The 27018-nt window shown below is 43.9% G+C and overlaps 1 protein-coding gene across 4 annotated transcripts in view; it reads right to left on the reverse strand.

The window, feature by feature from the left end:
- Positions 1-1909: 1909 nt before the first annotated feature.
- The window catches only part of LOC308459524 (uncharacterized protein), a 31470-nt gene continuing 6361 nt past the window's right edge, over positions 1910-27018 (reverse strand). Inside the window, exons 3-5 of one of the 4 annotated variants that reach the window (XM_080975134.1) lie at positions 11866-11939; positions 7337-7405; positions 4635-4828 (exon numbers count right to left, since the gene is read on the reverse strand). In XM_080975134.1, the coding sequence (XP_080831260.1) occupies positions 4702-4828; positions 7337-7405; positions 11866-11939 (270 nt within the window). In that variant the 3' untranslated portion in view covers positions 4635-4701. Of the gene's footprint in view, positions 2206-4634; positions 4829-7336; positions 7406-11865; positions 11940-27018 lie in introns of those variants that run through there. The other 3 variants (XR_013978075.1, XR_013978077.1, XR_013978076.1) reach the window with 3 other exon arrangements.

A 27018-nucleotide genomic window follows, 5' to 3' on the forward strand; every position in this document is an offset into this window, starting at 1 on the left:
CTGCACTGATTTTAAAATTGTATTGATTTTTTTGGTTTGTTAGAATTCCCAGTCAATGATGGGTATGAAGTTACCAGTCAATAATAAACAGGAAGCATGTTGAGAAAATTATTTTCATCCCAGTTCACCTTTCTAGCTTTGATTGAACGAGACACTTTTCAAAATGGTTTTCTTCGCTGTCTAAAGTTGTGGGCTACTTCCCATCTATTTGAGCAGGCAGGGAACAAGGTATTCTTGAGAGAAGGCACTCCTTCCTTCCTTCCTCTTTCCCCTTGCATGTTCTCAGGGCTTTTAAACAAATAAATGCCACCATGTTGTGCACAAGAACAGTGAAATCCAAAGGTGCAAGGAATAAGGTTACATTTTCAGCAGGCAGAACATGATGTACCTAGTAAGGAAAACAAACCCTTATCTTTGAAAAGCAGCCGAGTGTACCCAAAGCAAATATTTTGGAGGTTTGTCGGCATTGTTGAAATATACTAGCAAAGAGTTCCGGGCTGTCCCCCCCCCCCCCAGATGTAGATGGAGAGAATAACATCTTATTTGATGACAAACCTCCAGTTGCCTCCTTTTCTCTCCCAGAGTTCCCCACCCACACAGTGGAGACTGGTCTGTTATGGCAGATGGAGGACAGCCCCGCTAATCTCAGTCTGCTGTCAGTCAGCCCTCACCCGCCTGCCTTCTTACTTCCAGCTAGCTGAGAGAGTGGTGCTGGCTGTCAGCTTCTTTTGCCCACAATAACAGAATACATTTAAGGTCACATACACACATTTAAAGCACTATGATACCACTTTAAACAGTCATGGCTTCTCCCCAAAGAATCATGGGAGCTGTAGTTTGTTCAGGATGCTGAGAATTGTTGTTGTTGTTTAGTGGTGTCCGACTCTTCGTGACCCCATGGACCAGAGCATGCCAGGCACTCCTGTCTTCCACTGCCTCCCGCAGTTTAGTCAAACTTATGTTCGTAGCTTCGAGAACACTGTCCAACCATCTTGTCCTCTGTCATCCCCTTCTCCTTGTGCCCTCCATCTTTCCCAACATCAGGGTCTTTTCCAGGGAGTCTTCTCTTCTCATGAGGTGGCCAAAGTATTGGAGCCTCAGCTTCACGATCTGTCCTTCCAGTGAGCACTCAGGGCTGATTTCCTTCAGAATGGATAGGTTTGATCTTCTTGCAGTCCATGGGACTCTCAAGAGTCTCCTCCAGCACCATAATTCAAAAGCATCAATTATTTGGCGATCCCTATTCCCCTCACAGGGCTACAGTTCTCAGAGTGGTTCAATGGTCAATCCCTCTTCACAGGGAACTCTATCAATTCTAGCTCTCTGTGGGGAGCAGGGGCCTCCAGTACCCTGAACAACTCCCAGAATTCCTTGGGGGGGACCATAACTGTTTAAAATGGCACCACAGTGCTTTAAAGGTATGATGTGAATGTGGTCTTAGGTGGAATCTACACACATATAAAAACCGTTCTGACAATGCTTTTTTAAAAAAGGTTTTAAAAAATACATTGAGTTTCCCATAAGGCTCACCATCGCCATCTAGTGTCCCATTGTACTTTGTACTTAAAACACACTTAAAACGTTTTATTGGCCGCTGTATAGCTGAGTCTCAATATTGCCCTTGTAGAACTCAGCAGAAGGGAGGATGGGGATGAACCTAGGATTAATTGGCTCTGCCTCTCATTTCCTTTATCTCCACATACTCTGAATTTGGCCCAACCAGTCTGAATAGGCACCAGCTACCATTGCCACCAACGATGTAAGAGGCATCATATTTTTTCACAGGGAAGGCCCTTTTTCAAACTCATTCTGTTTCCACTGTTCAGGATCATTAAATGAAACCGAGAGACTTTGATATTGTTTTCTTTTTTAATGTATGTGTTTCTGCATTCCATCATCATTCCTATATCCTGGCAGAGAGATCAAAGAGATCTATCTAACATCCAGCTTTCTAACTGAGCCAGGAAAAGCCTCAAAAGCAAGCAACATCTGAAGATTTTACATTTTAGATTTACAAAGTGGCTGTTATTTGTGTAAGGGAAAACAGAGAAGTTACTCGCTTGATCCTATTATGAACATTTGTATTAAAATGTTTAAGTGCATCTTTTGAAAATGAAGCCTTTGGTAGAGATGGTAGATTTATTTGTCCAACTTCTTCATAAGGCATTGAGAGGTTTGGAGGATTTCTCATCATTGGGGAGAAATCTGGAACAGATAAACATGTATATTGCATAAACATCTCATTGGGGACAAACTAAATGTGAGATTAGGAGAACTGCTTGCTTGCTCCTTTCATTATTTTAAATTATTTTTCATGACAGTTGCAGCATGATGAGAATCTGATTAAGACATGTGTGACAACTTGAATAAAATATTGGGGGGAGCAGGTAAGCCCCACCCCACATAATTGATCACGTGATCAATGCCCATCAACTTTGGGGTGGGGCCTGGCCTCCTGAAATATTTTATTGGGTGAGGGGACAAAGACCCCTCAACCCCTAGGAGTTGGCTCTTGTGGTCCAGGACCATAGAGCCAGGGAAAGGACTCAACCTTTGGTCTTGCATGGTTTTCCCAGTGAAAATTACCCAGTGAAAATTAGGGCAAGCTGCTGCTTAGAAAAACATACAGTAATGGTGCTTGCATATTTTGATTGGCTGGGCAAATTGCACTTGGGGGAAGATATTTACCAGGAAACTGGCAACATGGAACAAGTCCCCCGCCCCATACCACTAATATTCAGGCTTTTCTGTGTCAGCTGTTAAACTTGTATAAAAAGGGGGGAGATTTGATCGTGGATCTCTCAGTGCCTTGCCTAGACGCACCCTCAAAATACATCTGGAAACAATGAACACAGAACCTTTCTGATATGAGGTATGGTACAAAATGGTTTCCTTTGTTAAAGATGCTTCACAAAACAAAACAACTAACTGAGTGAAGTACACTTATTCCTTTTCAAATCAAAGCCAGCAACATCTGGAGTCATGCTCATTTTGTTTCAGTCTTAACTTTCTGCCAGTCCTTTCCCTTTTCCGAAGGCCACGTTTAACATGATAGGGCAAAGGCTGCTGCTCAGTGGTAGAACATCTGCTTTGCATGCAGAAGGTCTCAAGTTCAATCCTGGGCATTTCCCAGGTAGGTCTGGGAGAAATTCCTGCCTGAAACTGTTGCTAGCTGCTTCCAATCAGTGTAGACAATACTGAGATAGTTGAAAAGGATGTTTAAAATAACATTTGTAAAAAAAAGTCCCAGAAGCTTTTCTTTTGGGAATTATAAGGACAGAACTACCTAAACTGTATAGAAACTTATTCATGTATGCGACTACAGCAGCAAGAATGTTACTCACCCAAAAACGGAAAGAAGCAAAAGTCCCAGCAAAGGAAGAATGGATACAAAAACTTATGGAATATGCAGAAATGGTGAGACTTACCGGAAGGATAAGAAATCAAGATAACAAACTTTTTAATAAAAGAATGGAAATGGTTTATTGAATATTTACAGATAAATTGTAAACAGATAAGAACATTGGAAGGGTTGTTGTAATAACCTGCAGTTTTATAAGAGTATATATTTAAAGTAGATGAATAAATGAGCAAATTAAGTTAATTTGGGCATGCACAAATATTAAAAAGAAATTTAAGGAACCGCATAAAAGGGGGGAAGGAAGTCAAGTTTTGAAATGTTGAAATGATTGTCAAATTAGTGAAATGTATAAACATGAGAAGCATAAATAAAAACTTAAAAGAAGAAGACAATACTGAGATAGATGCTTCCTATATTCCTGCTATCTTGTGAATGAGTCTAATTGTCTGAGCTTTGCTTAGTGTAACCGTCCTTCTGATCCCAACGTTACAGTCGTCTGCCCCAAATCCCAAGGTCTTGTGCCATAAATCTCATGCTAGCTAATTAAGGAGAAGAGGTGTCATTAGGGTGACCATATATGAAGGGGGACATAGGAGCCTGAGAGGCTGTTGTGTATTGAATTGGACCATTGGTCCACCTAGCAAAGTATTGTCTACCCTGACTGGCAACAGATCTGCAGGATTTTAGATGAGCTCCTTACCTGGGGACTCCAGGGATTGGTCGTGGGACCTTCCACATGCAGAAGAGATGCTCTACCAAGGAGCCCTGGTCTTTCCCCAAGATTCCTGCACCTATAATAGTTATAAAAGGTAAAGGTAAAGGGACCCCTGACCATTATGTCCAGTTGTGACTGACTCTGGGGTTGCGACGCTTCCGGGTCATGTGGCCAGCATGACTAAGCCGCTTCTGGCGAACCAGAGCAGCGCACGGAAATGCCGTTTGCCTTCCCACCAGAGCGGTACCTATTTATCTACTTGGACTTTGACATGCTTTTGAACTGCTAGGTTGGCAGGAACAATAATAATAACAATAATAACAACAATAATATTAGTTGTACAGAAAAGGAAATTTCAGCACCTGCAGCTTGCATGGCACCCCTGACTAACACACGGGACCAGAGAGACAGGAAAGCCAGAACAGCGCAAAAAGTCAGCTACCTTGTCATCATCAAGGGAAGCTACACAAAATATTTACAAGGAGCCTTGTCTATATTTCTGTTTCACATCTTTAACTCCCTTTGATGTCAGCATCTTCTACCTGTTAAGATGCCACTGTGTTACGGCAGACATTCGTCTTGTATTTTCATGCTTCCTTGAATATGCTCAAAGAATCTGTAATGCCTATGTTTTGTAAATTGGAAGATAATGTGCCGGGAGGAATCTATTCCAGCAAAGCGGCTCATCTGGAAGATTTTTTTTTCTTTTTTCTTCTTTTAATGGTTTGCAAAGTCCGCTTTGTGTTTGCTTCCTGTGGATATAAAACCATGGCAGGTCAGCAGGAGTTGTTTCTGGAAGTAGCAATTCCATATCCTTGCTGCTGTACAAGAAAACATTTACATGTGGCTGCATTCTAGAATTTTAACTACCTTTTTTTTGGCTGTCATGACAGAAAGGGAAGACATCACAAAAATATGGCCTTCTCGGAGAGTTCAACCACCTTGGTGTAGTGGTCAGAGTGGTGTGTTAGGACTTGGGAGACCAGCGTTCAATTCCCTGCTCAGATATGAGATTTGCTGAGTGACCTTAGGCCAGCCACCTTCAAAGGTAGCTCCAATGTAGAGCGCATTGCAGTAGTCCAAGAGGGAGATAACCAGAGCATGCACCTCTCTGGGAAGACAGTCCATGGGCAGATAGGGTCTCACCCTGCATACCAGATGGAGCTGGTAGACAGATGCCCTGGATATAGAATTGACCTGCACCTCCATGGACAGCTGTGAGTCCAAAATGACTCCCAGGCTGCGCACCTGGTCCTTCAGAGGCACAGTTACCCCATTCAGGACCAGGGAGTCCTCCACCCCATCCACCCCCTGTTCCCCCAAAACCAGTAATTCTGTCTTGTCAGGATTCAACCTCAATCTGTAGCTGCCATCCATCCTCCAGCCACATTATGACCCAATAGGTGCTCATCCTCCTAAGTTTTAATTAAGGGCTGAAAAAGCAATGGCAGGGATGATCAGGTATCTGACTAGTGGGCCATCTACAGCTTGGTGGCTCCATTTGACTGTCCTACTCTGCCAGAATGAGTAGACATGGTGCAGGAGCAATGGGCTGAGCAGGATTCCTCTGCAGATCCCATGGAGTGAAAGTGAGGTTGTGCAGCTACAGGGCTCTGAGCAACGTGTCAGCGAGTGAAAAATTAAATTTGGGGGAAGCACAATTATCGTGGCTTCATAATTTAAAGGTCCAAGATTTAAATGTTCACGAATTCTCCAAAGGAACCTTAACCCATTATTTATTCATAGCATCCCAACAACCTATAAACTCACCAACACATAAGTCTCCAGTTTTATATGGCAATTCAATTGAATATTTGCAGGAAGCCCATGCATAGTTAATAAGGGTGCCGAGTGTTTATGAGTTGGGCGCTCTGCATTTTATTGTTACCCTGATTCTGGACTAATGCATGTCCTTTTTGTGAGGATTTCCTTTAATGTTGGTAAAAGCCTTTTTATGAGATCTTGGTGTGAGATAAAACTTCTGGTGCATAAACAATCTACGGCGCTTTGTATTAAATTGCAGGCTCATGGAAAGAGAGTATAAATGAGTGGCTGGGGAAGTCCAGCCAGATGGGCAGGGTATAAATAAATTTATTATTATTATTATTATTATTATTATTATTATTATTATTATTATTATTATCCAGCTGTCCAAAGGTCTTCTGGTTTCTGAAATGATTCCACCTTTTCTCTTCTACTGCCTCTTATGCCTGGACCTGTCTACTGGAATGGCTTAATGGGACCGACTCCCTTACTTCCTGCAAGACCTCTCTTCAAAACTCACCTGCTCCATAAAGTGTTTGAAATAGCCCCATAGTCCTAGTCAGTGCTATTTTTCTAGAAAAAGAGGTGCCGGAACCCATCACAAACGTCACCCTTGTTCTCTTATAACAGCAATGGCACTCATCTGAGAGGTGCAAGAACGGAGTTTCAGTGAGTTCTGGCTGAAAAACAGCCCTGGTCCTAGTACTGCAGCGGGGGTGAAACTTTAGCCTTCTTTCTGGATGCCATCATCCCTGATCAGGCACGGCAATCTAATAGGAAGGAGGAGAGTCTGTGGTGGAGGTCCACCAGAGCCAGAAATGGCTTTCAAGGTGAGGGAGAGTTTTCCTGGCAGAGTGAGGTGAGGCAGCAGAGGGGTCATGGTGGTGCAAATGCACCGGCGGAGCCAAGTTGCTGCTCCTGCTGCTGCGTTTGCACTGCACTAACCTCCCAATCATCTTGCCCCTCTCAGTGATTTCGGTGAACAAAGAACTGGCCACATTTCGATCTACAGGATCCACAGTATGAAAGCCCACTAGGGGTTGCTTAAATAGTACATCATTGCCACGGAGGCTGAAGGCAAAGGCAATCCTTAGGTTGTATGGGATGTATACTTTCATTTTTCTTCATTTCATAATTTCCAGTGAAATTGCCATAGTTTATTGTGCCAAGAGACCAACCGTAAGGCAAAGGGCCACAGCTCAGTGTTAGAGCATCTTCTTTGCATGCCAGAATGTCCCAGGCATCTCCCTGTGGAAATCTTGGAGAGCTTCTGCCAGTCAGTGTTGACCTTACTGAGCTAGATGAACCCATGATTTAACTCAGTATAAAGGCAGATTCATATGTTTCTGAGCTGCTCTTGCCATTTTCCCAGAATGCTCAGTGCAGCACTTGGAATTCCTTCTGGTCTTTTTGCAGCTGCCAATGATCCTTTTCCAGAGCCCTGTTCCTTTGTCTTAAATCCTTGTGCCTGCCAAGATATGATCACAATAAAATACCTGAAGAGCCTTGTAAAAACAGATCCATATCTTTTCTTGTGCACCGCTGCACTTTCTTTCGGGAGAAACCTGTCAGAGGCAAAAGGAATTGATTTTTGATTCATAGATATGGAAGCTTTACAAAAATGTGTCTGCTTGCGTTCAAGCGGACCTAAGCCTTGAAAATGATCCATGCCTATTTTTGTGAAGGAAGGAAGGAAGGAAGGAAGGAAGGAAGGAAGGAAGGAAGGAAGGAAGCACTGCTTTCATAGCCATCCTCTTTGAGAAAGGCTGGCTTTGCTCAAGCACAAATTGCGACAGGGTCTAAGGATGGAGAGCAGGACTTGGGGGGGGGGAGACATTTAGCCCCTCTGCCTCAGCAGAATGAGGAGGGAGGCTCACTCACCCCTGGTCATTCTGCTGAATAAAGTGAATAATTATGCATTACCATCTAAAGAGGAGAGTCCCATGTAAGATTGTTAATTCCAGACTGTAAAAGGACCTGACTCCATCGCCGGGAACAGAAAAAATAGATTGTGAACCCAGCTCTTTGGATCTCCCTTTTTAGGGCAATAAGCATGACCACATCATTGCTTGTTTTCAAGACATTTTTATTCCAGGATGTGTTTGGTTAATTTCAATGTGATGTGCTTTTAAACATTTTGTTACGTCCGTAAATTTAAAGCACATGGGTTCCCACCTCTGAGAGTCATGGGAACTGTAGATTCACAGGGTTCTTTGGGAGAAGCCACGTGCTTTAAATGTTTTTTTGAAAGTATCTTGATTGCTGCTGCTTATATATTAGTGGGGTGAGTGTATGGATAGGATGTTTGCTTGTAGCAGTAGTTGTTGTGCTATGAACCTCCCTGGGAGAACAGTGTGTCCTGAAAAAGCAGGTTAAAAATGATTTTTAAATAAATAAATAAATAAATAAATAAATAAATAAATACATACATACATACATACATACATACAGAAGAGTTATTCTAGGTCTGGCTAAAGGCCCATCCAGTTCAGCATCCTAAACAAGGGGTAGGTGCCCTCCAGATGTTGTTGGACTACAACTCCCATCATCCTTGAACACTGATCACACTGGCTAGGGCTGATGGGAGATGGAGTCCAACAACGCATTGGCTGCCTCTGCTCTGAATTGTCCACAATGAGGTCAAAAAGGCAGCTGCCCTCCCCCTGTTGTTTGCTGGAGCATCTGGAATCCAGAGATATGTTGCCTCTAAACATGAATGTTCCATTTAGGTATGGTGAGTAATTGCCACTGATGCACCTGATTTTGTCTAATCTCCGTCGAAAGCCATTTAAGGCAAAGGCCATCACTACATCTTGTGAGACTGAATTCCATTGAATCCCACAAGCCAATTATGCATTGTGCAAAGATAACAGCAGTCCTCTCCCTTCCACCCCATCCTGATTCTGCTTAAGCAGGAGATGGCTGCTTCAATCCAGGCAGCTCCTGAGAAGCCTCCTCGTCTGTCCTTACACAGATCTCCTTCTGTCTCATTGTTGGGCAACCACACCCAACTGGCCCTTATTTCCCCTTAAGTGGCTTTTGCTGCTACATCATCATGTAGGGATGGTTGAGAAATTTAACTCAGTTCACATTTAGAGGCAAACCTTCACCAATTTGCACTTTCCAAAACAATATGAGAATCAGAACAAAACTATTCTTTGAAATATACACTTGATTTTGCAATGCAATTTTCTAGGCAAGTAATGGATACAAAAAGTCATTGATCAACACCGATAATCTCAGTGATACAAGCTGGGATATAAGGGTTCAGGTGGTCCCTAAGGTACCCTGGACCTATTCAGGGCTTTGTAAATTAATACAAGGACCTTGAACCTGGCTCAGTAGTAGGTGTTTTAACAATGGTGTCTGGCTGCCACATTCTGCACCAGCTGGAGTTTGCTATCCAGGCTCAAGGGCAGCCCCACATGGAATGCATTGCCCTGGGGAATCTAGCCCTGGGGTTATGAATGCATGAACTACAGTGGTCAGGCTACCCCTGCCCAGGAGCAGCTGCAGCTGAAGACTAAGCTGATAAAAGGCATTCCTGGTCACTGAGGATACTTGGCTGTCAGGCTTCTGTGAATTCCAATCCTTCCCGCCCCACCTCACAGCAGACAGCCAAGGAGTAGACAAGAAAGCTCTTACCGAATCTTTATTCAGTATTCACAGCAAGAAGCCCATGTATGCTGCCTCTAAGGTTAATGGCGTTGCTCCGACTGAGCTCCCCCCCTCCTAGCAACAGCACTTCCCCTTACAATGGTCGCCAGGGGCTAATTGTCTCTGAGTCCTTTGCTCTTCCACTTTCAATGCACGCTGGGTTCTGGGTGAAAGGGTGTGTGTGTGTGTCAGAAATGATAATTTATCTCCAGTGATAACATGTCAACTGGGTGCGCTGTCTCTGTCTCCCCATTCTCTTCTCTCAACACCTCCCAATTCTTCTGTCCGCCTGTCTCTCAGCTGTGACCTTCCTCAAACCACTGTTGTAATTCAATTCTGCCTTCCTCTTCTCTGGAAGCTTCAGGAGAAGGGCGGTGTGTGTGTGTGTGTGTGTGTGTGTTTGTGTGTGTGATCACCACCATTCCTCCTCAACCTCGTCCCCTTCAGTCCAGTCTCTGACATTGGCCCTCCTTTAGAGGGAGTTCAAACCCATCCAGAACAGGTAGCTTTCCCAGCTCCTGGCCATGGGAGCCACCCACCCAAAGAGTCTCCACCTTCCCAGGATTCGAGCACAATTTATTGTCTCACAACTAGTCCAGCACTGCATTCAGACACCAATCCAGAGCTTTGACAGCTTCTTCTGATTCAGATGTTTTGGAGAAGTAGAGCTGTGTGCTCCAAAACTCCTAATGACCACTCCCTGTAGTCTTAATAGAGCTTAATAGAGTCTATATTTGCATGCAATAATGTTTGTAATCCCAATGCAATTTCTCCTTCACTGTACTTGTTTCTCTGTATTCATTATTATATTAAAATTACAAAATTCCATGGGTGCCGGCTTGTGCAATGGAGCTTTTTCTTCTCCTCCCCACCAATGAAGGCTCCTCCACACATTCCAAATCTGCTTCAAAGCATTGGGGGACCCTCCAGAGCAGATTCTGGGGGCAGACAGATGGGCTGCAGGGTGAAGAGAAACCAGAAGCCTCGCTGGGCAAGCAGATTTCCATTGCACAAATGGGCATCCCTGAATGTTGTGCGTGTGCACACACACAACTAGTGAGAAGAAATCTTCAATAGTTTGTCCAAGGTCAGGTTTATGATTGCCATTGAATGCAACTGCCTTTCAAACAACATGCCTTTGAGTGTGCTTTTGTATGTGAAAGTATTCGTGGCAGATAAGAATGATCAACAAGAAAGAGACCCTGCGTTGCATCTGTTCATGAGATGCAGGAAACACACCTTAAACCCTCCTGCATTAATTTTTTCCATCTAAAATGTCTGAGGTGATCTCAATTTTTATTTTTAATCTTTTGCAACTGAACTAAACTTTCGTTGAACTTTTGCACTGGGCAAGCTCTCCAAGAAAGAGGTGTGTGAGGGGGCGGGGAGGGGGGGTTTCACCTGCTTTGGATCACGGTTTGCTCGCTGAAAGCATTTATGTGTTCACATCTGCCAGATTCCTAAAACACAGGTCAGAAATGATGAGGCATATGTTTGGAGGTCATTTAGGTGAAGAAAAACAACATCGTTTCCCAACCTGCAGCTGCAGATTCAGCAAAACAACCAAAAGATGCAACAGATGATAAACAAGACATACGAGAACAATGTGATCTCTCTGGGGGTGGGAGTGCTATTGCAGAACACCCATGCAACATGGATTTAATCTCAGCTGGTGCAAACTGCACTAAAACCTGCTGATTCTCTGGGAGTAAGGAAAGGTTGTTTCAGGGCTCTTGATAGAGTTGGAAAACATACTTTCTTCTTCTTCTTCTTCTTCTTCTTCTTCTTCTTCTTCTTCTTCTGCTTCTGCTTCTGCTTCTGCTTCTGCTTCTTCCAGTTTGACTAGAATCCTCCTTTCCCATTTGTCCATTCACAAATTTATTCTGATTTACAACACCAAATAAGACCTGAACTGGGAACACCATGAACACCCAGTCTTTACTTCTATCTTTTTGGGAGGAGTAGAGAAAGAGAAGCTGCTGCATGATCGCAACTACTCTACGTTCCTGGATTTCTTCATTGTTTCCTATGGGCGCTTATCACTTTTACGCAGCAGGGCAGAAATAAAAAGGCATCAGGAGTAATCAGAAAGTCTGCTCTGCAGACAATGGAATTGCAACTCTAATCTCAACCTGTCATTAGTTTACTGTTTGCAGTGGCCTCAGCTGACAGATCATCCTCGCTTGCTTTGGGTTTGTACGGCCCTTGCTAAATATACAGTCTTATCTAATTTTAATCAGAGCAACAATGAGGAATAGATTTGGATGAGAGGCAACAAATTCTTCCAAGCATAACAACCTTCTAAAATGCATTGATACCATTGCAATGGCAGCAACTCGTTTAGAGAGGATATATATGATCAGCAGACCTGTGTGATGTGTCCCTTGTCAGATTATGCCCACCTTGGACTGGCTGGTAAGGACTGGCTGCTTGAATGCTCCTCTGCAAAATAAACAACAACAACAACAACAACAACAACAACAACAACAACAACAACAACACCGAGTTGTTCATTCATATACAAATCCTCCCAGTCAGGCAGGTTATTTTATTTATTTCACAAAAATAAATAAAAATAAATAAAAGACTAGAGACAAAGCCATCACCTCAGTTTTCTTCTTCTTTCTTTCTTAGGATGAAAGTGGAGGTTCTGTTTTAACAATAATCACAACTAACAGCCAACATAGGTGTTGGCTCCATGGATTTATATATTTTTCTGGTTTTTTTTAAGAAATAGATCTAGTCAATGTATACAGTGGAATGAAGTAGTAGAAGGTGTGAGGTGAGGCAGGGGGTATTGCCATTTTAGATTGTAGAGATGGAAGAGAAATTTATTTTTTGTTTGCATTTCAATGACAAGCTACGTAACTCCTTTGTAATTCTCCTTCCTCTGAATTTTGCCATGCAGTTGTCTAACCAATAATGTGTACAAAATGCATATATTAGGGCAAAGTGTGCATAAATATTTATACATCCAGAAGTTGTTTTGTGTGGTGGGACTGTGAGCTCAGTTCTAGCACTGATAAGGAATCCCAGGGTTGAGCATCTGTTCAGAGGTATCCTCTCCATCATTATTTGTTGCTCCAGCTGAATGGTCTCAGGATTCTCTCTCTCTCTCTCTCTCTCTCTTTCTTTCTTTCTTTCTCTCTCTCATTAAAACAAAAAATCAAAGTAGATCCCGAAAGCCTGAAGTCTGCCCACCCATGGATTAGTGTGTAACATGACCTCATTGTACTGCACCAAAACACTACAATGAGATAGGATGGAGAAGGATACAACATGATTATGTCTAATTATGCACTGTGTTAACTTTAGCCATTGAAAGGGAAAAAAGAGTTGGAAGATAAATTTGTTTTTCGTTTAAGATTGTTAGGTAACTGTTCTTGACTCCTGTCCAAGTGAAAATGAATCAGTCTCAGGAATCTGCTCAATGTTTACTTGACTGTGGGAATCTTGAAAATGTGCTCCTTCAAATAAAGTGCAGCTTTATAGCCTAATTCTTCTACTGGGATTTTAAAAGAGCAAGAGTCACTGACTTGCACTGACAGAATTGTTACATAACCTTGAGTCACACAGCTTAGCCAAGCAATCCTTTGGAGTGAAAAGAAAACAGCGGTATCTTTGATCTTGCTTTCCATTATGCCTTTTGGTCTGTGTGTGCAGAAAAGGCCAGGCAAAGAATGCCAGTTTCTGAAAGTTGGTAAAACTCCCAGCATGGTATATTTTTTAAAAAGGAAGGAAGGAATATTTTTATGTCTCTGTGCCAAACAGTCAAATTGTGTGTGTGTTTGTGTGTGTGTGTGTGTGTGTGTGTGTTGTGTGGTTGCAGATATTGCCACTTCCCTTCCTCCCTGCACATTCCCCTTTCCACCCATCAACTGCTTTATGTCTTAGACCCCAGTCCACCTGTCTTGCACTGAGGAACAAGGTATTATGAACAAGGTATTATGGGTAACATAGCCCAGGGGATTGCATCAATATTCTTTTAAAAATAGAAATTATTCTTCAAAAAATAATAGGCCTTTAAGTATTTAAAAACACTCCAGTAACTTTAAATTAAATGTAAAAGAGAATTTCTAGCCAAAGCAGCAAGGCTGAAGTGGTGCAGGCAATATTCTGGACCACCTTGTCTAGAGCGCCTGTCTCTGAAGGATCCCTGACACTTCACAGCATGAAACAGAAAGGAGGAGGAGCCAGAGACTGTGAAATAGCTGGTTGTCTACTGCTGCACTAGCAGTGGCAAATAAATTGACAGGGAGAAAACTGGGCAGTGCAGAAGGGTGGTGGCAGACAGGAGGACAGGAGGGGGTGTCTGGAAAGCCATATATGATTTGGGTGGCTGGGTGGGAAGTGGTGACTGGGTGGCACTGGGGACCAGAGAGGCAGCAAACGATTGCCCAGTTTTGCTTAATGATGCAACTGGCTCTGCTTCTCTGTAAAAGATGTCAGTGAATATAGCAATGAAATCTTATGTATGCAAGAGGACTCTCACTTTCAGCAATGGCAGGAGAAAGGTGCTACACTTCAGAAGATGAGAATAGCTGGGTACATTTAACATCATTCAAGCAGCTCAATTACTGTCCTGTTTTGCTCCAGCCCTTTTCTGCCACGATACAGAGAACCCCGTGATACTTCTTAGGTCAAAGAGAAGCATTGTGCAAAACAGGAAGCAGGTTACAGTCTGCTCTGCAGTGCAATGTTTATTAATGAATCAGCATCTGTTCAAAAAGAGCACCAGCTTTTTAACCGGTCTGTGGTTCTGAAGACATAGCACGCCTATCTCGCGGTGAAGTACAACAGTTCTTGGAAGGACCATAGCTCAGTGGCTGAGCATCTGCCTTGCATCTCCAGGGTGAATCCCTGGTTGAATCCCAAGCATCTCTAGGTAGGGCTGAAAAAGACCCTTTCTTGAAACCCCCCAAAGCTGCTGTTGGTTAGAACTGAATTAGATGGCCCAGTGGTTTTATTGGGTGCAAAGCAGCATCCTATGTCAATGACTCTAATAGCAGCCACCCCGATTATCCCCTTTATGGTCACATACACACCATCCGTTTATAGCATTATGATACCACTTTAAACTGTCATAGTTTTCCCCAAAGAATTCTGGGAGATGTGGTGTCTTAAGTGTGCTGAGAGCTGTTAGGGGACCCAAATAATCGCCTCACAGAGCAACAATCACCAGAGCAGGAAATCAGCACAACTTAGGACTTACAAAATTCCAGAGATATTGCATTTTTCTGTGCTGCTCTTTATATCAGAAAGTAGACTGGTAGCCAGTAATTTTCCGCGTTTCATGCCCTCACAGTGACCAGTAGCAAGCAAGAGATTAGATTCCTGCCTGTCTCACCCTTCACCTTTACAAAAACAAGAAAGGCCAGAAGGCTTATGAGGAAAGATGAAATCGTTGAATGACATATGTAGCAGCTGTAAGCAACAGACTGTTAGGCTGCTCATTGGAATGGCTGTTTCATTGCTTGAATATGAAGTGACCTTTCCACTGAACTCTTATCTCTCTATGAAAAAGGGGGTCAGAATAACAAAAAAAAATGCTGGGGCACAGCTCCGGATAACCAAAGTATCCCATGGCACCTTAGTGGCAAGCACATTTTTATTATGGAAAAAGTTTTGTGGGCTAAAGCAATGGAGGTTGGTCCATTAGTGCAAATGGGGTGCCACCAAAAATCTGCTTTATTTTTTGTTAACCTTCCTTTATTTTGGCCATCCATCCATCCATTTCTCACCAGTGATATAGAGCATAAGTGCTGAACTTAGATTCTGGGAAGCAGCTGCCTGGGCTTGTCCTGAGAGACTTACAAGGTTGGCCCAAAACATTTTGCTTCCTGAGACAAAAGACAGAATGTCACTCCTTGCTTACTTACTTATTTATTTGGTAACTCACCTTTCCTCCTTGAAATCCAAGGTGATGTACATGGTTCACCTCACTTAATCTTTGCAACAACTCCACAAGATAGATTAAGCTGGGAGAGAGTGTGTCCCCTGCCCAGGGTCACCCAGAGAACTTCAAGCCTTGGTCTCCCAGTCTGATACTCTAACCACTATACCCCACTGGCTCTCCATTCTGTGTACAGAAGTTGACTGGACTGGCAGTTGCATTGTTCACCAGCACTGGTTGTTGGGTTGGCTGGGGGCTAGGACGACCCCCAGGCAAATGACAGGAACATTTCCAGCCTGTCCCTCCCACTGGCGTGCAGCTCTAGGGAGTTCCGACAGCCGTCCCCGACGATTTATAGTGACTCATGCCTTGGAGACACTGAGTACACATCCAGAGTCCAGCAGAGATAAAACGCAGTCAGAGTTAGGCTGGGGTTGTAAGCACTAAGCTACGTTTATTAAGCATAGGTAAAGGTAAAGGGACCCCTGACCATTAGGTCCAGTCGTGGCTGACTCTGGAGTTGCGGCGCTCATCTCGCTTCATTGGCCGAGGGAGCTGGCGTACAGCTTCCGGGTCATATGGCCAGCATGACTAAGCCGCTTCTGGTGAACCAGAGCAGCACATGGAAATGCCATTTACCTTCCCGCCAGAGCAGTACCTATTTATCTACTTGCACTTTGATGTGCTTTTGAACTGCTAGGTTGGCAGGAGCAGGGACCGAGGAATGGGAGCTCACCCCATCGCGGGGATTCGAACCGCCGACCTTCTGATCCACAAGTCCTAGGCTCTGTGGTTTAATCCACAGCACCACCCGCATCCCTTATTAAGCATAAGGCAGAACAAAAGAAAACATGTCTCCTCTCTCGTCTTCCTCAGACATAAGTCAGAATTGAAAGCAAAAACAAATGGAAACAGAGTATAGTAAACAACCGCTCCCGTGATTCCAACAGTCGGTGCTGGAATGCATAACGCAGACATGATATCTGCACAGTGAGAGGAATAGAAACCCAACACTGGTGATGGGACAACACCTTCAACTGCACCTGAGAGTAGCAGGCTAGCTTAGAGGGCACAGGTAAAAAAGGTAAAAAGGTAAAGGACCCTTGGATGGTTAAGTCCACTCAAAGGCGACTATGGGGTTGTGGCGCTCATCTTGCTTTCAGGCCGAGAAGCCTGCATTTGTCCACAGACAGCTTTCCGGGTCATGTGGCCAGCATGAATAAACTGCTTCTGGTGCAACAGAATACTATGATGGAAGCCAGAGTGCACAGAAATGCCCTTTACCTTCCCGCTGCAGTGGTGCCTATTTATCTACTTGCACTGGCATGCTTTTGAACTGCTAGGTTGGCAGGAGCCGGGACAGAGCAATGGGAGCTCACCCTGTCTCGGGGATTTGAACCACCAACTTTTTGACCAGCAAATGCAAGAGGCTCAGTGGTTTAGACCACCGCGCCATCCACATCCCGGGGGGGGGGGGGGAGCACCGGCCAGGTTGCATGGCACACAAACTTTTGCGTCCTGCCTCTAGCATCTGCTTCATTTAGCCTAGTGGTACGACTTGCCCTGCTCCTGTGATATGCACACTAATGGTGCAGTATAATTAACAAAAACCACAGTAGCACACCGCACAGAGAAATGAAAACAAGGGTCTGCTCTACCACAAGAGAGGACACTCCTTCCATTCAGCAAGCATCAATGAGTGCACTGGTGTTGCCTTCTTATAGATCAATATTCTTTTGTCTCAAGCTTCAGTTATTTCAGGAAATAAACTGGCCAGTCATTACCATTCAATGATGTTTGTATAGCATTGCTCCTCGTGTTGATTTTGTTTTGCTGCTACCCCAAGATCATTTTGAGATTTCATCATGGCAGTCATCCATGCCTGTCCTATTTGTGGGCAGAATCAGGGCAGGATGGATTTTTGACACGTTCCATAATGGAATTATTTTGCACATCTAGTCTGTTTTGTTCCTGAGCCAGCTTTGGTTATGAGAAACATCAGCTCAGAGCAGAGGTGTATAAATGAGTTTGCTTTTTGTCATTGCTGTTTCTTAATGCGTTCCTGACACCATCTCCACCGTGTGCAACATTTGCGATGGTAGAAGAAAATGCATAAACTGTGCTATAAGTTTTATATGCCTTTTAAAGAAAAGGCATTCCTGCAGCTGAGATTACTTTGCTTTTGTGGCCCTTTTAAAGCCAATTAATTTATTCATAACTGCACCTTTTATAGCATAATAGGAAATGTGGTTTGAGCCACAATTTCCCAGAATTGTTTTCTGACTGACACATCTGCTATCCTTATGCCACTCAAGGGATATTGTATAGATTTGCTTGTCTCTTCATTAATAAATCTGCTTGTGCAAATGCTGAAGACACATCTCTTTCTTTTGACCTTTGATGCCTGATATGTGTGTTTTCAAGAACCACCCTATTCCTTCAACTGTAATTGGTTTTAACTGTTTTTTATACTTAATTATAAAAGGGTGTAACCTGTCCTGGGATCTGCTGATGAAGAGCAGGTAATAAATTTAATAATATTACTAATAATACTAATCATCATCATTATCCTACATGGTTATTTTGTTTTGATACTACCATGAGATCATATTGATATTTAATTGTGATGGATAGAACACGGAGCTTTGAGCTGCATACTTGAGTCTGTACTGGATTTATGGCTGGCGATTTAATTGTGTATGTTTCACGTTGGTGAATGTCCTCTTTTTTGATTTGCTCAGAACAAACTTGAGTCTTCCAGAGGACATCTTAATGCAGGAACCAGCACTATTAACCCTTGTCATTTGAGTGTGCTTTCAAATGATACATTCATCAAGAAAAATAGATGCTGGAAGAATAAGCAACCATCTCTTGATGTTAACCAGGCCTCAGTGTAGTTTAGAGACACAAGGGTTGTACTTAGGAGGATAGCTGAGTTCAAATCCTTCCTCTGCCAAATCAATTTTCAGTACTGCGCTGGTGATGTCACTGAGGTTCCAAATATGAATCTGTGTATGACTTGTTTGGAACTGAGCTTCATTTTCATGAAAATTGATTGTCTGGCTTGGAATGCAAAATAAGCTCTTGCACATGTGTGATAAGTACTCATGCTGACCAGATTGTTTTCTAGGCAGATGAGCACAGGTTCTTTCACATTAGATCCTTATTATTTTCTTTTTAGACCCCAGTTGTCCAGGAAGCTCTTTCCCCACAAGAGACAGAGATTGTTGGTAGCTTTGATGTCTTTAAAAGAGGACTGGAAAAATTCACGGAGGATAAGGTTATCATTTGTTACTAACTGTGATCAATATGTTCCACCTCCAGTGTTGGAGGCTATATGAAGGAGCATCTCCACCCACATCATTCAGCCCAGACACTGAGGTCCAGCTCTGAGGGCCTTCTGGTGGTTCCCTCACTATGAGAAGTGAGGTTACAGGGAACCTTCTTGGTAGTGGCACCTGCCCTGTGGAACATCCTGTCATCAGATGTCTAGGAAATAAACGACTACCTGACTTTTAGAAGACATCTGAAGGCAGCCCTGTTTAGGGAAGTTTTTAACGTTTGATGTTTTATCATATTTTTTGTATTCTGTTGGGAGCTGCCCTGAGTGGCTGGGGAAACCATGGGGGGGGGTATAAATAAATTATTATTATTATTGTTATTGTTATTGTTGTTGTTGTTGTTATTCTGAATATGACTTGCTGGGTATCACAAGCGGGGAAAGTGAAGTTTACCTGCTTGTAAGCTTCCCATAGGCATCAGATTGGCCACTGTGAAAGTGGGATGCTTGACTACTCTAATTCTGTTTGTATATATCAGATCTTTCATCGACAGTCTCCCATTTTAGAAACATAACATGATGCTCTCCATACACAGGTGTTTACAGTCCTGACAGGGAACCACTGAATAATGACAAGGAGACACATCCTTTTAATCACTAATTAGATTAAATAAACACTTTCTCTAGCTAGCAGCTGGGAGTAGCTGGCAGAATTTAATAAGGCTGGGTGACAGAAAGAAAAGGCAAGTGTACTTGGCAAAGTGTTCTGTCAGCTGTAATGCTTCTATAATACACCCAGCCTAACTGAGAAAGAAATGTGAAGCAATGTTGTTGTTGTTTAGTCATTTAGTCGTGTCCGACTCTTCGTGACCCCATGGACCAGAGCACGCCAGGCACTTCTGTCTTCCACTGCCTCCCGCAGTTTAGTCAAACTCATGCTGGTAGCTTCGAGAACACTATCCAACCATCTCGTCTTCTGTCGTCCCCTTCTCCTTGTGCCCTCCATCTTTCCCAACAACAGGGTCTTTTCCAGGGAGTCTTCTCTTCTCATGAGGTGGCCAAAGTATTGGAGTCTCAGCTTCAGGATCTGTCCTTCCAGTGAGCACTCAGGGCTGATTTCCTTCAGAATGGAGAGGTTGGATCTTCTTGCAGTCCATGGGACTCTCAAGAGTCTCCTCCAGCACCATAATTCAAAAGCATCAATTCTTCGGCGATCAGCCTTCTTTATGGTCCAGCTTTCACTTCCATACATCACTACTGGGAAAACCATAGCTTTTACTATATGGACCTTTGTTGGCAAGGTGATGTCTCTGCTTTTTAAGACGCTGTCTAGGTTTGCCATCGCCTTCCTCCCAAGAAGCAGGCGTCTTTTAATTTCGTGGCTGCTGTCACCATCTGCAGTGATCATGGAGCCCAAGAAAGTAAAATCTCTCACTGCCTCCATTTCTTCCCCTTCTATTTGCCAGGAGGTGATGGGACCAGTGGCCATAATCTTCGTTTTTTTGATGTTGAGCTTCAGACCATATTTTGCGCTCTCCTCTTTCACCCTCATTAAAAGGTTCTTTAATTCCTCCTCACTTTCTGCCATCAAGGTTGTGTCATCTGCATATCTGAGGTTGTTGATATTTCTTCCGGCAATCTTAATTCCGGCTAGGGATTCATCCAGCCCAGCCTTTCGCATGATGAATTCTGCATATAAGTTAAATAAGCAGGGAGACAATATACAGCCTTGTCGTACTCCTTTCCCAATGTTGAACCAATCAGTTGTTCCATATCCAGTTCTAACTGTAGCTTCTTGTCCCACATAGAGATTTCTCAGGAGACAGATGAGGTGATCAGGCACTCCCATTTCTTTAAGAACTTGCCATAGTTTGCTGTGGTCGACACAGTCAAAGGCTTTTGCATAGTCAATGAAGCAGAAGTAGATGTCTTTCTGGAACTCTCTAGCTTTCTCCATAATCCAGCGCATGTTTGCAATTTGGTCTCTGGTTCCTCTGCCCTTTCGAAATCCAGCTTGCACTTCTGGGAGTTCTCGGTCCACATGCTGCTTAAGCCTGTCTTGTAGAATTTTAAGCATAACCTTGCTAGCGTGTGAAATGAGTGCAATTGTGCGGTAGTTGGAGCATTCTTTGGCACTGCCCTTCTTTGGGATTGGGATGTAGACTGATCTTCTCCAATCCTCTGGCCACTGCTGAGTTTTCCAAACTTGCTGGCATATTGAGTGTAGCACCTTAACAGCATCATTTTTTTAAAATTTTAAATAGTTCAGCTGGAATACCATCACTTCCACTAGCCTTGTTATTTGCAGTGCTTTCTAAGGCCCGTTTGACTTCACTCTCCAGGATGTCTGGCTCAAGGTCAGCAACCACACTACCTGGGATATACGAGACATCCATTTCTTTCTGGTATAGTTCCTCTGTGTATTCTTGCCACCTCTTCTTGATGTCTTCTGCTTCTGTTAGGTCCTTACCATTTCTGTCCTTTATTATAGTAATCTTTGTACGAAATGTTCCTTTCATATCTCCAATTTTCTTGAACAGATCTCTGGTTCTTTCCATCCTGTTGTTTTCCTCTATTTCTTTGCATTGCTCGTTTAAGAAGGCCTTCTTGTCTCTCCTTGCTATTTTTTGGAAATCTGCATTCAATTTCCTGTATCTTTCACTATCTCCCTCGCATTTTGCTTGCCTTCTCTCCTCCGCTATTTGTAAGGCCTCATTGGACAGCCACTTTGCTTTCTTGCATTTCTTTTTCATTGGGATGGTTTTCGTTGCTGCCTCCTGTATAATGTTGCGAGCCTCCATCCATAGTTCTTCAGGCACTCTGTCCACCAAATCTAAATCCTTAAACCTGTTCCTCACTTCCACTGTGTATTCATAAGGGATTTGGTTTAGATTGTATCTTACCGGCCCAGTGGTTTTTCCTACTTTCTTCAGTTTGAGCTTGAATTTTGCTATAAGAAGCTGATGATCTGAGCCACAGTCAGCTCCAGGTCTTGTTTTTGCTGACTGTATAGAGCTTCTCCATCTTTGGCTGCAGAGAATATAATCAATCTGATTTCGATGCTGCCCATCTGGTGATGTCCACGTGTAGAGTCGTCTCTTGTGCTGTTGGAAAAGCGTGTTTGTGATGACCAGCTTGTTCTCTTGACAGAACTCTATTAGCCTTTGCCCTGCTTCGTTTTGCTCTCCAAGGCCAAACTTGCCAGTTGTTCCTTTTATCTCTTGATTCCCTACTTTAGCATTCCAATCCCCTATAATGAGAAGAACATCCTTCTTTGGTGTCACTTCTATAAGGTCTTGTAAGTCTTCATAAAATTGATCAATTTCAGTTTCTTCAGCACCAGTAATTGGTGCATAAACTTGGATTACTGTGATGTTAAAAGGTCTGCCTTGGATTCGTATCGAGATCATTCTATCATTTTTGAGATTGCATCCCAGTACAGCTTTCGCCACTCTTTTGTTGACTATGAGGGCCACTCCATTTCTTTTATGGGATTCTTGCCCACAGTAGTAGATATGATGGTCATCCGAACTGAATTCGCCCATTCCTGTCCATTTTGATGCCCAGGATGTCAACATTTATTCTTGCCATCTCATTTTTGACCACATCCAACTTACCCAGGTTCATGGTTCTTACATTCCAGGTTCCTATGCAATATTTTTCTTTACAGCATTGGACTTTCCTTTCGCTTCCAGGCATATCCGCAACTGAGCATCCTTTCGGCTTTGGCCCAGCCGCTTCATCAGCTCTGGATCTATTTGCACTTGTCCTCCGCTCTTCCCCAGTAGCATGTTGGACGCCTTCCAACCTGAGGGGCTCATCTTCCAGCGTCATAACTTTTATATGCCTGTTGTCTTTGTCCATGGAGTTTTCTTGGCAGGGATACTGGAGTGGCTTGCCAGTTCCTCCTCCAGGTGGATCACGTTTGGTCAAAACTCTCCACTATGACCTGTTCATCCTGGGTGCCCTGCTCGGCATAGTTCATAGCTTCTCTGAGTTATTCAAGCCCCTTTGCCACAGCAAGACAGTGATCCAAGAAGGGGATGTGAAGCAATAGGTCTTCTAAAAAAGAGAGATGCCAAGCATCCTTGTACCCATGACAACTACTTAAACTGGAAGTGTTATACGGAGGCAGTGGCTTATAAGATCTGGACCCCAGAAGGTTGCCCACAAAATGGATGAAAAAGTCATCACCCCGGCATAAGGAGATGAGTGACCTATGCCAGAGCACTAGTAAGAGCTGCTCTGCTAGGTCCAGGTACCACTGTGAGTGTTCCCTTCAGCATTCTGCGGCCAACATCCTGTATTTCTTCCTTCCCTCTGGATCATAGAATCATAGAATCATAGAAGTCATGTGATTGCCAGTTCCTCCTCCAGGTGGATCACGTTTGGTCAAAACTCTCCACTATGACCTGTTCATCCTGGGTGCCCTGCTCGGCATAGTTCATAGCTTCTCTGAGTTATTCAAGTCATGTGATTGACTTCCTCCCTGCTCCCAGATCCACCACATGCTCCTTATTGGAAAGACTTCTCTGGCCTTGCCTCCATTATTTCTCCACTTTAATATCCCGTTATCTCTTTGATCCTCCAGCTCCAGCAGCTGCAGCCATCCAAACATCTTCTGCTCCCTCAAAACATTCAACCCTTTCTCTATCTACTACTAGGCAGAGTCCACTGGAAGAGGGGGTGAAGAAAAAGAGAATTCAAAGCTGGGGTTCCAGTTATGTCAGGCTCTTCTCTGGAACCTTCTGGAGTATACAGGTTCAGAAACACAAATATAATGAATGGCCAGCTAATTCACAATATGTATACAGTGGTATCTCGGGTTAAGAATTTAATTCATTCTGGAGGTCTGTTCTTAACCTGAAGCACCACTTTAGATAATAGGGCCTCCTGCTGCTGCCACTGAGCCACCGCTGCACGATTTCTGTTCTCATCCTGAAGCAAAGTTCTTAACCCGAGGTAATATTTCTGGGTTAGTGGAGTCTGTAACCTGAAGCGTATGTAACCTGAAGCGTATGTAAGCTGAGGTACCACTGTACACAGAAAGGAAACAATGTGAAAATCCAATTCGAAATATACAAGTAAGGAATCCTAGAATATCAAATCACCGTGAGTCTTAGAGCCCATCATGTTATGCAGATTAGCACTACAATAGACTGCTTTTGGTGTGAAATTGAACAAAGGTATGACGCGGAAGAGAAATTTAAAAAGAAGCCTCCATTCAGTTGGTATACCTACAGTTCTGCAAGAAATTGTAGTCTTCATTTTTGAAGGGAAATATCTTATACATATGTCATTTTTAATCTACCCTTCTTTGAAGGAGCTCAGAACATGTGGCTCTCATATTAGCCTCATTTGAATGCGAGAAGGGCCTGCTGAAACAGGCCAATGACAGATCTAGCTCAGCATTCTCCCAGTGGCCAACCAATGCCTGTGGGAAACGCACAAGTAGAAACAGAGTATGATATCCCACCCCACCCCCGTCCTGTGGTTTCCAGCAACTGATGGATAGCAACTCTGTGAGATAGTTTTAAGCTTAGATTGACTAGTTCAAGTCCATCCATTGACTTTCACTGGTGGCTGAGAGGGGACTGGAAGTCACATTTTCTGAAGCACAATCCAGTGCTCCACCCACTATATGCCAGTGAATTGTTAATACTAGGGTAATATGAATAAAGTAGCAAAGTTCAGAAGTGAAATGAAACTCCCTGGAAGCAGCCTTTTTTTTTTTTTGTAATTTTCTGGACATTTGGGAGACTTTTTTTTTTTTTTTTTAAGTTCCATGTTGCCCTTTCACTCATTACTGTTACTGCAGATCGAATTTGCATTTGCACTGTTATGATTTTAACCCAGTTGATGAAGTCGCCATGATGGAGCCCGGTGTGTATAATGGAAGCCCATTTGCATTCTCATCTTGTATGTATGACAGCTGGAATCAAGGCGGGAATGTGATGATCCTAACCGAATCTGACAACACTTTCTCTTAGATGCCAATAACAATTTTTTTAACTCCAAGCACCTTTTTCACCCGCTCAAATTTCCTCCTGTGTCAGTGTGGAAGAGCCAATGCATTTACATAACGAGTTGGAGAAGAGGGGTCAAAGTCATTAAGATTTCAGCAAACACGTTTGAAAGGAGGAAAATTGAAATCAATTTAGAGGAAGACTTTCAGAGATCTGGTATTTTAGGGCCAGCCCTTTTTTCTTTTTAATTCTCCACTCATTGTAGGCCCTTTTGACCTTCTCCATACATACATTAAAGACATGATGATGGCAGGAACCACCTTAGACACTCATCATTACTTATGTAGCTAGTGTTCTACAAAGAGCACATATACATGTAAAGCTTGCGGACCAGCTATGTACATATAGTTACACCAGTGAAGGCCGATCTATTAATGAAAGTGGGGCACTGCCCCTCCAACCTCAGCCTTCCCTCAGCCAGCCCCCACCTGCATGTCTTCTTACTTGCATCCAGTACAGGTGGTGATGCTTACACAGTGATACTGGACTCAGCTATACAGCTGCAAATCAAACACTTTAAATGTGTTGTACAGTGCAATATACAAACATGACACCAGATGGCGACAGTGAGCTGTGCGAAATTCATTGTATTTTTCAAAACATTTTTTTAAAAAAGCATTTCCACACCGTTTTTTATATGTGCGTCGATTCTACCACTGTCTCTGTTAGCTTCCTCCTCCGTAGTCTCAGTGTTGCCTTCTTAGATATCAACAAGAAGGAGATAGGGGCAAAATGATAATTGGTTAGCTCGGCCAGTCACTGGCTCTTGCATTGTCTTTCCACGGGTCTGGCTGCAGTACTGTTGGTTCTACCAACATCAATAGGCACACACCACCACTGCTGCTCACAGAAAGGTGCCCCCTTTACAGACCTTCATCTGTACAAACCAAGGTCAGGGATGTGTCCCGCAGTGTGTATAATGTCCAGGGTGGACCCTGTTGCCTCCATGGTTCCTGTGTGTGAAATGTACCTGCGGAGAATGTCCGACAAGGCCTAATGTAGCCTTGTCATTAGAGTTGCTACAGAATTTTGCTGAAAGGGAAATTTGAAGCAAGGAGTTTGAAAGCATTTGAAGACATGGGAGTTCAAGACTTCGTTTCAATTTTATTTGTAAAAATGGGAGGATCACAAGCTCTTCTGAAAGTTTATATATCCACAAAAGCTACAACCATTAAAAAAAATACAAAGGACTCAGCTACATTAGTAAAGAAACGACGATTTGAATGTACTATAAACATGCAACACCAGCTGGAGACAGAGAGCAGGAAATTTTTATACGTGTGTCAGAGCTGCTTCCAGATCCTAGCTCACAGAGGATCACGCTAGCCAGCGATCATTAAATAAAAGTCTTTATTGAGTTACAGTTTCCATTCTCAAGCTGCTGCGTGCAACTCTACGTCTCATGGTTAGATCGGCGAAGCCCCATCTGAGTCTCCGCCCCTTGTACACCAACTTAATATCCTAGCCTTGCTCCACCTTTTCCGCCTGACTGTTCTTCTCTGGGTCCCTCTGCCCCCCGGGGTCTCTTCCTTCCGGGATTCCTCTGACGCTGACGCTGACCCCCCTGACTCTTCTCCCTCCTTTCGGCGGGCTTTAGGACCTGGCTCCCTTTCCGGGCTGCCTACTGCGCCACCTTCCTGTGCATTTGAACTTGGCACGCGCGCCCAACCTTCCACCTTCCGTCTGACCGTTTCTTCGCTCCCCGATGGAGGTGTGGCCACTCCTGACTCGTGCCCTCCCCCCTGTTGTGAGCTGCCAGCGCTTGATCCCTGGCGCCCTTCCTCTTCCCTGCTCTCTGGCGGTGACGCTGGTCCTGATTTCCAACTGCTCCCCTCTGAGTCCCCTCTGGCTCTATCTTCCTGGGGTGTCCCCCTAGGCTCCCCCCTTGCCCTGGCCACTGGTGCTCCTTTCTGTGAATCTTCTGATTCACTGGAAAGACTCGGAGATCTCGGGTCGTCGTCATCACTCATCTTTTCTTCTGCCTCCTCTCCCTCGCTCTCTGTTTCCTCCCTTGCCCTTGCCTCTGCTCCTGAACCCCTGACATCCATCCCCCCCTCGAAGCCCCCTCTTCCCCCCTCCCCTCCTTCCGGTGCGGGATCTGGGTGCTGCCGTGTCAGGGGGACGAATGTCGGATACAGTTCGCTTCCCGTGGCGGGCCGCCATCCGAAGTCTTCCGGTTCTTCCTCCCTGCTCTCGTTGACGACGGTCACCTCCGCTTCCATCTCTGTGCCGCCGTGCTCGAAACCCGGGTCGTCCCCGAAAACGTCCATGTCCGTCTCTCCTTCGTTGCCTTCAGGAGACGTTGCTCGTCCTGGACCCTCC

Source organism: Podarcis pityusensis (assembly GCF_964106645.2).
Source record: "Podarcis pityusensis genome assembly, chromosome: 12".
NCBI lineage: Eukaryota > Metazoa > Chordata > Lepidosauria > Squamata > Lacertidae > Podarcis > Podarcis pityusensis.